Raw genomic sequence first — 13329 nt, 5'->3', positions numbered from 1 at the left:
TGTGTGGGATTTAAACTCCAAAATACAAGAAGGCAAAAGTCAAAGCCGAGGCGAAAAGCAAAGTATTTTTAGATGTGAAAGAACATGAAAACTATAAAACTTTGAGAAGCTCATGGTGGGAGGCACAATCTGCATCCTGAGTGATGACATGTGCCCTCAACCTGCTAATGAATCAACATTTCCAAATCAACACCATCATTCAAATGAAGCTGTTGCAGAATGAAAACGAAGGACGTTGGCAGTTGAGCGAAGCCTAAATTGGAGAGATCGAGGGAGAGACTGAACAAATTTCCCCCTACTTTTTTGCCAGCACTCCTTTCACACCTCGGATCCCTCCCTCGCACTGTACGTCCCGGCTAAACGGCAGCTAATCAGCGCCGCTGCCTATCTGACGGCCTTGGCTTGACGCTGCGGCCACCCTGGAGCAGTGAGGCTCCACTAACTTCAGGCTCGTGGGGGAAACTGTGCCAAAGACACAGAATTTTAAGACAATGGAAAATTCTTACATTCCCGGTTCACTCGTTCTCTCTGCAGAAACCTCAAAATAAGGGGTGGACGCGCCCTCTATTAATATTTATTCCACACGTTAAAACTCATGTCCAGGAATATTAAAAGAAATCTATGTTTTCATTCCCCTCATAAAGCAGTGAGGTGCAGAGAGTGTATACTAACCTGCTGGTTCCTCAGTGCTGCTCACCACAGCTGTGGGGTTGACCACAGGGATTTCTGAAACACACAGAGACAAGAAGTAAAACACTTTTCTTTTTTTTTTTTTAACTGGGTTACATTTAATACTGTACTTTACAAGTGGGTCCCAAGAGTGTGAAGGCCTGCTGAGGGGTTGGCCTGAAATTCACCCAAACGATTTGCAGAGAGTGGAGTGTTTGATCAAATATTCTGATCCAAAGTGTCCTTGTTCATCGAGGTCAGTCATCATAAACGTCGAGCAAAACTGTACTATGACCCGCTGTATTTCGAAAACTCTCATGGAAACACATGGAGCTTAGTAGATGGACATGCTAGATAAACAGTGACAGACTGACAGGGACACTCATTGGTGGCGACAGGGAAGACGGGCTTAAATGGAGCGTGCATGCCACGGACTGATGTTGTGGTTTCGCTGTCATCTTTGAGGAATACTCTGAAAGATCTCACTATAGTATGAGTAGAAGAAATACCCTAATGGATGTTCAGAGGACCGAACTTGTGTTCTGAGTCAAATTCAGTAAATGCGGCACAAATTCGTCCAGTAATCCAATTTGGAGAAGTCAGTGCCGTCCAAAGAAGGCCTACGTGACACATTTGAGAGAGAAGTTGATTCTTTGTGGCAAAGTGATTTAATGTGAAAGGTGGCTGTGTTGGATTAGTCCCGTCCTCCGCCCACAGATGTGGGGTTAACGCTGCTGTGTAATCTCCATGCGAGCATGTATAGACAGATGGACAGATGGCAAGGGGGCAATTTTGGTTGGATCGTCTTGAGACAGATGCAGCCCTCCCTTGTCGTGCCCGCTGGCTACACTAAAAAGTGAATCGTGGAATTCCTCCAGGACTTCTGCTTTAATCGTATGCAACTTTCCAATACAAATGCTAATGCTAACAACAGGCCCTCTGCTTTTACCATAAGCAGAATTACTGGAACGCCGGCTTAGCATCCACCCGGAGGATCTGCTTTTGATTGGATTTGGAGGTTGAGGGTTTGAACCAAGTGAGTGGGAGTGCGCTGGGGTGGGGTGGAGAAGGGGGGGGTGGAGGGCTTCTTGGAAAGCTGTTTTGAGGCAAACGCAGCAGTTGTCTCACTAAAATTATGGACACCCAGCCAACAAAAACAAACAGGGGCCGGACGCTTTATGAAGGCAGGCGCAGCTGCGAGCAGCTACTTTGAGCCCCTCGTGCCCTCGCGGCCACATCGTGTGAAGATGGACAGATGATGAAAGGATCATTCAGATGTGGGACGCTGCCATCATACTAATTGGCTGCTTAATGGGATTATCTTCTGTCTTGGGGCAGATGAGCCTCAAGAGGAGGTGAGATGCCCACCGTGAGGCCCCACTGCCACACACAGTTGTCATTAATGATACATGTAATAGACCCGAGTGTGTGCGATGCTTAACCACGTGCACATCCACTATTCTTCCTGCTTTCTCTCGAAGCTTCAGTGACACGCAAATGAGCGTGGTCCACCATCCATGACCGCGCTCGTCTTCTCCTTCTCGCCCATTTGCCATCTGCTCCGGAGCTGAATGTAAGACAAACAACACGGCGCCATGTGGCACAATGTGGCAGCGCCGGGTATGGCGCTGGGGAGCACGGCACGATTGACCATGGCCTAGGCTTCCTTGTATGTGTGCACAATGTGGCACACAGTGTGGTGTAGAGTTGCCCTCTATTACACGTGCCTGCATGTGCTGAGCCACTGGCAGATTTCAAAACCCACACACACACACACACACACACACACACACACACACACACACACACACACACACACACACACACACACACACACACACACACACACACACACACACACACACACACACACACACACACACACACACACACACACACACACACACACGGAGGCTTGTCACAGGAAATTAAAAACCTGATGTAGTCGACATGGTGGAATAACAGTAACCAAGCTGTGGGTTCTCAAGGTCTCCCCTGACCGACACCAGAACAGTATATTTCAACTTCATTAGTCCTTTAACATAGATTGAGTTTCACTTTAGCCGGCCTTTGTATCCGTGCTCTTGTTTGGCATTTGCTTTGGGCTGTTCTGTATGAAATTATCGTTGCATTTTTAGTGGCCATGTAAAACCCACAGAGCACATGTACCATATGTATATACACAGTAGAGCGCATGGGTTGGGTGCTTCTGTCAGACAGCCAGACTGACTTCAGGCTACAGGAAAGTGTGCTTTCACTTAAACTCTGTAATCTCCATGTCAGGATATGTGCTGCTTTTTGAAATGCATTATGCCTTATGTCATACTGTGTTCATCACAATGGAGCATGTCAGCTCTCCCATGATTTAATCAGTGGGTTTGCTGTAAACTGATAATATTTCCAAGAAGAAGACAGCAGAGACGGTGTGTGTCATGCACAGTAACTGATAGAGTCTGTAAGCGTCACTCACTGATGCAGGGGGCCACTGGAGAGCGGCTCTGCTGGTAGCCTTTGGCGCAGCGGTTGCAGGTGATGCCGGTGACGCCGTCCTTGCAGGGACATTGTCCTGTGGTCTGGTTGCAGGTCTTGCCTGCTGCGCCCACAGGGTGGCAGTCACAGGCTGGGGTGGGGGTGAAAGGGTAAAGAGGAGGAGGGATCACATGAGAAAGAGGGGAAACAGAAAACATATCAGATACAGCTTGTTTAAAATGGTAAATTAAAAATGTCACACATACTCGAATTTCTTGGTCTCCCTTGGCTTCTCAGTTAAATCTTGTACTCGCTTGTTTTCCCCATCATGCAACCGAGTGTCCTCGTGTTTCTTTTAAACTAATAACTGTACACTGATGACATTTTGAAATAGCAGCAGTGAATAATTGATCCAATTTAGAGACCTTTTAAGCTTGAAATGTTGATTTATGTTTAAAGAACAAAGGTATCATGTGTACATAGAACAAATATTGACTTTGAAGTATTGAAATATCCTCAGATCATACTTTGGGGTTTGATACTTCAATGCTCGCCCCATAAACTGGAATATTGGGTATAATATGGAATTTCGCCCATGAACTCTGAAAGTGTATCAGTTATTATGAGAGCCAAGAAGAGTGAGCAATCATTCGAGTGTCCAGTGGAAGATAGGACAGGATAAAAGATGATTATCCATGTTCACCCCTGTCAGATCTACCCTCCGTCCACCTCCATACTGGCTCTCTCTCCTCAATGCCATGTGCTGTCCGGTGCCTGTACGCTAACACATGCTCTGCCGTTTCATCGCTTCCCGAAGGTTCACTCGATGCCCGGCAACTGCCAACAGCAACACGCGTTTCTCCGGTCAGCTTGCTTCAGCACAACTTTTATGGGTTTTGCTGCTTGTAGATGATTTATATGGGCAGCCGTAATTGACACGAGGTATAAAGAGCTGTTAAATACCAGATCTGGAGTGTTGCTCCAAAGCCTTTGGATACAGTTTTACAAGAGGATGAGAGTGAGAGAAGGAAAACAACATGTCAAGAGAGGGAGAAGTAAAGGAAAGGGTGTAAAATAAAGAGCAGGGAGTGAGAGACTAAGATATGCAGTAGAGTCCAAAAAGTCTGCAGTGTGTTTAACAGCACCAACAACAATGAATTAAAACAGTGGGGCCTCTTATGCTATATATATATATATATATATATATATATATATATATATAAAAATTATAATAATAATCATATTTTCATTCATTTGTCTTTCAAGTGACAAATACTTAATATTTCACCAAAATTTGGAAAGTCACAGAAGTGACATTTCAAAAAAAGCAAAAATAAATGTTGGGTGTTTACTTTGAAATTATCCAATCAAATTTTTTTTTAAATCAACATTTTGTCAAGAATAAAAAATAAATAAATGAATGAATGTTCTGCCTTTTCATGAAACTCTGGAAAATACACTCGTAGTCGTGCAAAATGACCAAAGCACATTTAGGAGCGACTTGTCGGGAACATGATCATCAGAATTGTCCAACGTTATCAAAAAAGCAAAAGAATAAAAAAGGCAAAAAAAAAGTCCAGAATTCCACTTTAGGGAAAAACCGTGTAAGTGGACAGTTTTAGCACGCAGCCCGCCAAAAAAGAAGGGCAGCTGCTAACATGCCACGGTTCCTTCCCACCACCTGACGGAGCTGTGAATGTGTTTATTTACTCCGGACATTTTTAAGCTGCGACAACAAAGGAGAGGACCCTACCACCTGTTGACTGGGCAGGCGGAGGGTTGAAATGGCTTAAACTTACCCAAGAGAGCTCATGTGTATGTGGCAGCGTGGCGGGGAGAGATTAAGTGGGGCTCAGATCTTTAGAAACACTTTTCTTTAGGCCAAGCTGAGCAGTCTACAGGTGTCCAAGTGGCCAGATCTCTGTGGTCTGAGTCATGCAGGCTCCACGAGGAGCTTTCAGCTTTCATGACACTTTGGAGAGATTTTGCGACACATAAAGGGAGTAGAGATATGGACGTAGCAGGGTGTGGGCAGGACTGAGCCGCGTGCCAGAGGTCAAGTCAGCAGGGGTATCCGGACTGTGTCTGCCGCTCTGTGCCAGCCATGCTCTCATTCTCGGATCAGCGGCCAAAGCCTAAGCTACTGCCACCGATCCCAGGTGCTACGCTGTTTAGAAACCATTAGGACATTTCTGGACTCATTTCCTCGAACTGCTGAGGAAATCGACCTCATTAGGGACGCTCACAAAGGCAGCTTTTAAACCTATTGACAAGAAGTTACAGGTTTTTAACAAATGATTACAATAATAATCATCACATGATAAAGGATAATAATCATATGCTTAATTTCAGAATATGTGTCCGAAGATCATGTTGGTTATTTAAGCTGCTGATTTCGTCCATCCTCATTCTTTAAGCGCTGTAAACAATATTCCTCACTTCTTCTGCAACCAGTCGCACACAGTTCAAGGCTTCAGAGTCTGTAGAGTCGGAGTAGTTCAGTAAACAACCAGCGACCATCAGGTCTGAATGAGCCGGGAGGGGCAGGCCGGGGATGGGGGTGATGGTGTCAATCGCCAAACCTCCACCTCACACTGTTTTTCTGAAGTTTTATGTGCAGGGGGCTAGAGCCGGTTAAGAAGCAGTAAAAACGTCCTCAGATGTTGATGACTTTTCAAGCTTGTGTAACTACAGATGTGAGCGGCATTGCATTGGGATTTGTAGTCCTTTTGACAGGCGTTTGCTCAGTGTAATTGTTTTCTGTGTGTGTGTGTGTGTGTGTGTGTGTGTGTGTGTGTGTGTGTGTGCGCGAGTATTAAGGACTGCTCTTTGTCAGTAGTTAGTGGCCTTTACCCCATTTGGAGAAGTAGGTGTTATTTTTACTTGAGCTGGAAATATATTTTTAATGGTCAATCATGTTCTCTTGGCCTGTTCTGCTTGATAGAAAAAAACCAAAACAATAAAATGTTCACATTTTATTTGCTATGGCAATTCTAGAACAAAGAAAATTGCATTATATTAGCATCTTGGCTAATAACACAGCCGGAATGAATCTGGTAGAATGTGCCTGAGGAAAATATTCTTTTGTTTTATATCAACTTTTTATATACTGACATAAGCCAAATAGAATATTAGCATTCTAAAATTAGATTGCTCATCAGTTTTCTGATATTATCAAATGGTTATATAAGTTAACTGCCACTCCATAATGTCTGCCAGTAAGGCTTAAGTCACTATACTAAAGTAATTCAGTTACAGTTACTAAAGTTTCAGGGGAGTTGTTCCTTTGGTTGAAGGTGAAAACAGTTAAAGAGTTGCAGAGCTGCTGTCTCTCTCTTTCCCACCAACCAAACCCAATGTGGATCCAATCCAAGCCAATCCAATGTATTTATAAAGCACTATTAAAAACAACTCAGTTGACCAAAGTGCTGTACAACAATATAAAAATACAATTATAAATACAACAATACAGTGGCAGCACAGAATACACTTATAGCAGTAAAAGTCAACTTCAACACTGGTTAAAAGCCAAGGAGAACATGCGTGTTTTGAGATGTGATTTAAAAACATGAAGGGAGTCAGCCTGTCTAATGAACAAAGGAAGCTCATTCCATGGATTTCTGTGATAATTTGTGCCAAGATTAAATAATTGTTATATTCGTAAGTGGTTAACAGATCTATATATATTTTAAACCCTTTTCTTGAATGTTCAGCTCAAACATATCCCAGCTGTACATAATGGACTCGGATTAAAATCTTGGATTTTTAAAGACCTAATACATTACAGCCAGGTCATGTGAAGTCCGCTTTAATGTCACACCAGAAGCATTTGAAGTGTTCAGATTCACTTAAGCTCACCTTGATGTCAGTATCACACAAGGAAGACCAGGTGTGTGTTATTTCTTTATACGCTCCTCAGACAATGCACAGACACCCATCTGAAGCAAATCTGATTGGAAACAGACCCGGCGCGCTCGACTCCTGAGCCTCCACTGCCCCCCAGCCCTCCCCGGTCCTGTCTCCGCTTCAGAAAACACCTGTATTTTATTGTCTTAACTCCATTTCAGACGTGACACTCTCCCCCTTCAAGCCATACCACACCTCTGACCTCCAGCGTGACCCGGACACATGGAGGAAAGCAAAGGGCTGAGGAATAAAATTAGGGATTCCACGCTGGAGAATAAAAGAAAGGGAAGGATTTTTAAGTTTTATAGTGAGTCATGATGAGAGAAGTCAGGAGTTGGAGAGCAACTGGAGGTGGCGGTTATAAACCATCTGGGAGGATTGAGATGAAAAAGGAGAGCAAAGGCTGGAGCGAAGGAAAATGACAGCTTGGAGAAGGCCGTGGAATTGCACTGATCAATCATGGAGCTGCTCGGCTCAGCAGAGGCGTTTTGGACATTGACTTTAATTTTTCTGAGAAGGACTGTAAACTCTTTATCACCTGACTACTTGGACAAATTGTGGTGTCAGTGCGCCTGCATGTGTGTGAGACGAGAACACCTTTGGGTGGTGCAGGGAATGGAAGATGAGGAACCTTTTTGCCAAGAAGAAGAAAAAAAAAGGCCCATTTCCGAAGCGGTCGCTGCAGATTGCAGAGGATCTCCTTCTGTTTTCGTTTCGGTGCAGCAGCAGGTCAAATGACTTCAGTTTTAAAGTATGTGACCAAGTGGCTGTGGAGTTTTTGCCATGCGTGATGAATGGCTAAACATCTCAGTGCAGCTAACATGGGCAAACGTGGCCTGATATCACATCATTTCCAACCTACTGGGATTGGGTTTCTGCCGGTCCCGGCCGCAGAAGGAAAACTGAGCAGAAGCCAGTGGGAGATTCTCACTGTGAAATTTCAACCAAAAGATCTTCACGGCTATGAGCGTTGGCAGGTCTCACGAACACAGCTTTTTTTTTTTTTTTTTTTTTAACTTCTGGAAGTGATTCTTTATATTTGTCAAGATCAGCGGGGTTGAAAAAACCTCTGCCTCTTTGCTATTTGTTTGAATATTTTACTGAGCAACAAGTTGAGGAACTTGTGTTATGTTTGCAATACGTCCAGCGTAATATCAAGCTGCAAAATATTCACTGCAATAATACAATATTTTCTTCCATTCGAAATGCTTCGGTCAAACGATAATATTATGTCGTGTGCGGGGTGAGGGGGAACATTTGGTGGGATGGCCACAAGCGCTTCGGGCATGATATCAATTCGTTTCTCTCTGCTCTGCTATGGCAAATCAGACATACTGAGATTTATTTTTATTTTTTCTTATTCGAAGTTACCATGACTGCATGTGTTTCTAATCATAACATGTTACTCCTTTTACACTTTCTCTAGAACTGGCACGATTGCCCCAGTATTAGAAGGTTTAGGGTGAATTATTCACCTATTGTTTGAAAATCCTGTAAACTTTTAGTGCTGCAATCCACCGAATGAAAAGCTAAACTGAATGTAAAAGTAATAGTAAGTGACATTTTCATAGAATTAAACACTCATAAATAAATATTATACAGCTAGTCGATGACTGATAGAGTACAAGGTGGTCCGTGTTTATGAATACTTGTGGTAGGTAATTCTTTCCGAGAAAAATCCTTCATGTTTTTTAAAATTGGTCAGCAAATGACTGAGGAAATTATGTGTGAGCGCTCAGAGAGGTGACTGTGAAAAGCTTTGCAATACATCGACTATAAAGGATTCCCTTTTTATTACAGCACAAGTCCAACTATTAAAAATCTGAAGCAGGCTGATGTGTCTGATATTGAGTTTCATGTCAAAACTGGAGGAGGAAAGAAGCAACAAGACAACATTTAACCAACGGAGGAAACTTAACATTCACACAGTGAATATAGTGAGAGGAATCGTTAAAGGAGGCGTTAAAGCCTCGATCTATCATTCGGTCAACATTTTGAAAGCGCCGATCGCAAGTAAACACAACGTCTGAACATAGGCAGAGCGGAATCGGCCATGGGCAGCAGAGCAGCGACACAGGAAAGGAAAAACAAAAACCAACTCCAGTGCCTTAACTGGTGCTCTGAGAGTCCTGCTACCTTTGCACGCTCGTCGGTGGGTGATGGGCCGGGCCATGTCTCTGTAGAAGCCCTCCTTGCAGTAGTGGCAGTGGCGTCCTGCAGTGTTGTGGCGGCAGTTCATGCAGACCCCTCCGCTTTTCCTCCCCGACAGTTTGTACAGCTCCATGTTGAAGCGACAGCGGCGGGCATGGAGGTTGCAGTTACACGCTGGGGAGGAAAGAGGCAAAGTGGCGGTTAGCAGGATGAATGGCAAAGTTTACAAAGTCTTTCCAGTATTTATCTCAGATCCAAATGTACATTAGACTTGATGAAATGTTCACGTGGAGGGCGCACTGCAGTAAAACAGATTCTTACTCCTGCGTTCATCATGAGAGAGCAGGGAGAGGTTTTTTCCAGTAAGACGGTGTAACAGTGAGCAGTTTATAATCTACACTGCGGCTGGGTGCTTGCCGGACTATTCCAATTCCCATCAATCAAAACCGATATTTGCAGAGCTCATTTTCTCCATTTCTTAATTAATGAATTCAGCTTCTCTCGGCCCGTTAGTTATTAATCACTGGAAAGAGAGACATTAATTTCATGAATCACTGATGAGAAAAGACTTCAAAGATCTATTATAAGCACGGCCAGCTCAGATAAAGGAATGGGGCTCGAGCGAGCTGTCTTCTAAATGAGGCGAGTACCATATATATGGGACATGTGACGTGAAGTTACTGCTCTTCAGAGACCCCCCCCCCGGTTCCACTTGAAATCCAACCGGTTCCTTAATGTCTCCTTGGCTCACAAGCTTTTCCATTGATTCCTGCATCAACCAGCCCCGGACATTATTGATGAACTCGTTTCAGTCTCTACATGTGAGGTTTGCCTTTTAAAGGTCTAATGAGAAACCTGTACTTCTTATTTGTGTAAGAAAGTTTAAATCAGAGTCAGACCCGGGGCCTGAAGACTTGGCCTCAGCTGTAAAGTCGGGTTTTAACCGAGCTCAGCACCAGATCAGCGTTATCCTCACATACATTAGACAGAGGGAAACAGAGCTGTTCAACTAAAAATGTCAACATCTGGGTCAAAAGGGGGCTTATTAGCGGATCACAATAAAAGGTGACGTTAATTAAGTTCAGACAGATGGGAACGGGTTTGAGAAAATAAATTTCTCCAACAGTGAATGTTTGTGGTGTAAGTAAAGACAGACTGCATGTGTGACAGGTTCTTTTCTACTGATGACATCAACAGAGATATTTTGGGTAATAGACATGTTCTTCATTTAAATAATAAGAATGATGAGTATCTCATTGTCTGTATTGTGCATTTTGCTGCATGTGGCTAAACTGTCATTTGAATCAGTGCTTTTTACAGAATAACACAGACCGACTGAAATGCAGCAGTAGAGATAATCTGAGGATCAGGGTTTAGTTCTCCTTTTCATTTTTAAAAAGATATCAAAAAGAAATTAATGGAGTATAACACTGGGAGCCCAATTAATTCATGACAACAATTGTGCTTTTCAGTGCCGATGGATCCAAAAATTTAGCAACAATATCTTATAATATATTTTATAATGTGAAAAACAACAGGAAGTCTGACATTCAGCCAAGAATTACTATTAAAAGGCATGTAAAGTATGGGACTTGAGCTTTGCGAGGGTGGAGTTATCCTCCCCTACTTTTAATACCAGAGATTTAAACATTACAGCCCTGAATACAATAATAACTTGGACTTATCACAAAGATAGTACCAGCAAAACTCATACTCAGAATATGACAGCATTACTAAAGTATTTCAACAAAAGTAAAAAAGTGATGAAGAACTTGGTGAGTATGTTTCTATATCTCAGTGCCTTAAGTTACTTTTACCACATAGTAAATAAAAGAAACTTTAAGCAGATCAAATAATACATTTTAAAACATTCATATACTTCTTACTCACTTCTTTTTAAGGTGGAACCTGCGGCTGCCTATAGTTCTGTGATGTGATACACGATCTTTATGTCGTCATTAGAAATGACAGCGATACTCTAATGGCTTTATCATGACGGGGGAACGGCTCAGAAATCAGTGTCAAAGTCGCAGCATGAAGGATTTAGTGGCATCTGAGGTTGCTCATTTCCCTTAATCCTCCCTGTCAAGTGGGTTTGAAAGACGACTGCTTCTTTTACCAACATTGATGTTTTTACCGTCAAAGCCAAAGACATAAAGGAAAACATATTTTTACTTGGTAGTATTATTCAATCTAAGTATTATCATTACTCTCCCTCGGGCTTTATAAAAGAGGCCACACATTGAATTTACAAATTTAGGACTTTCAGCTAAAATCCCAACTTAATTTTAGGTGTTAAGATAAATAATAAATCCCCTTTGATCTTATATATCGGTCCGTGAGTTAACAATCATGATGCAAGTAGTGAACAATATACGTCCCCATCCGCACCGACAGCAAAGCCTGGCAGGGGAAAGAGGGGAAAGAGGCCCACTTTTCCTTAGTCACAAACCCTGGAAAAAAAAGGGGGGCACATTCCCAGACTGTTTCCCAATTCCATCTGGTTATTATGTTGTCCAATTTGTATGGAATTCTGCAGTTAATGTGTACTGTTTATTGTATGAATTAACAGTTTATGTAGAGACACAGCTTAATTAATTTATTGTGCTTTAGTACTCGAGCACTTGGCCTTTGAGAATTGTCCAAAGCAGGGAGTGTCCAGATGACAAATTAATGCGGAGTACTGAAGAGAGCGGATACTTTTATCAGAAGCACAGGTTTAGTGGTAAATCTAAGGTTTATCCCTGCTTTAACTCAGGAAAACAATTTACAGCAAATTGATGGCACATTTGCAACGTAAGTGGCCCTTTCTCCCTGCGTACATGTACACGTGTACGACTAAACAGCCTGTCCAACCTCTTCTAAGAGAAATGTGACAAAGAACACACCAGCTCCAGCCAGAGGGAGGAGGTGTGGGGGGGGGGTTCGAGGGCGGCAGGCGACTGTGATTGTGATCAAGCATCTTAAACACACACACAGCTGTGAGCACTTGTGTCCATTAACACCTTGTAGCCGAACATGAAAGCGGTGGATGGCGTTCTCTCCCCGGCCGAAGCGCCGGCCGCCCTCCTCCAGCATCATCTCAGTTTACCACCGTGCAACAGGATCGGCCAACAAAGTGCAAAGTAAGATAGGATATGTTCAAGTGTGGCGAATGTAAAGAAAACTTCAGAACTCAACCTTCAAATGATTTAGCATGTGTAGCAGGGGAGGCCGTTCAGCAGCAGCCAGGCGTTCCTCCACAGAGAATTAGAATCAGAAATAGTTGTTTCGTGTGTCATGAAAGAAAAATAAAATATGAATGGAAAAGGTGCTGAAGAATGATGTGATGTAGAGTGAATGTGACTAGTGGAGAAACAAATCAGAAAAAACCAACAAGGTCCCGTATATATTCTTTTTTTCTGCACGCAATAGACTTGAGCTCAGGGCCACAGCTGCCCAAGAATCCAGGAATGTTTATGGGTTTGTTTTGAAGTGCCTGGGCACACACACTTGCTGACACCCCACCACCACCCACCACCATGGCTGTAACCCCCCCCACTCACCCAAATTAGGCTCAGCGGGGATAACCGAACACCGTTGAAGGCCATTTCTCAATTCATTAACACATCAAAGCTTCACGAGTGCGCCGCAAAAACACCTAATAATTCCTATCTGTGGGAGAGGGAAAGAAAAGACGCATTCCTTTCGACTTGTATAAGAGTTTGTCTGTGATTCTCAATTGGAGAAGCTTGTTACTGATGTTGTTGTGGAAATCAAACAACAAATACAAAGTGCAGTAAGGGGCAGAAATAAGATGAAATGGAGGGAGAGGAGCGCGAACCGCTCGGAAAATATTAGACTACTGAATTGTTTCATCACCTTGTCATGAAACTGAACAGCTCCAATTCTGTTGGAAATACATTTCAGAGTCATGTTTTTACTCTGGACCTTCCTCTTCATCGCTTGCACACATATACTCGGTTCATAACAAATAATTTTCGTACTTTTTCAAAGACGGGAAATACCAACGGTGAATTGCTGCAAGACAATCTGTTTTGTGTCAACTTTCAAAACAGGTGATTCAACAAGTACATTTGCTCTGAACAAGCTCAGAAGCTGATCTGTCCACTGCGGTATGAGAAATTGCTCCCA

At 43.0% G+C, this 13329-nt stretch overlaps 1 protein-coding gene across 1 annotated transcript in view; it reads right to left on the bottom strand.

The window, feature by feature from the left end:
- The window catches only part of ntn2 (netrin 2), a 38990-nt gene that overhangs the window by 6109 nt on the left and 19552 nt on the right, over positions 1–13329 (bottom strand). The window contains exons 3-5 of the mRNA XM_080475386.1: positions 9181–9369; positions 3140–3289; positions 673–726 (exon numbers count right to left, since the gene is read on the bottom strand). Coding sequence (XP_080331512.1) covers positions 673–726; positions 3140–3289; positions 9181–9369 — 393 coding nt within the window. The remainder of the gene's footprint in view (positions 1–672; positions 727–3139; positions 3290–9180; positions 9370–13329) is intronic.

This window comes from Lipophrys pholis (assembly GCF_963383615.2).
Source record: "Lipophrys pholis genome assembly, chromosome: 1".
In the NCBI taxonomy this organism is placed as follows: domain Eukaryota; kingdom Metazoa; phylum Chordata; class Actinopteri; order Blenniiformes; family Blenniidae; genus Lipophrys; species Lipophrys pholis.
The sequence above is the reverse complement of the archived record's forward strand: the minus strand, read 5'-3'. Positions and strand labels throughout refer to the sequence as shown.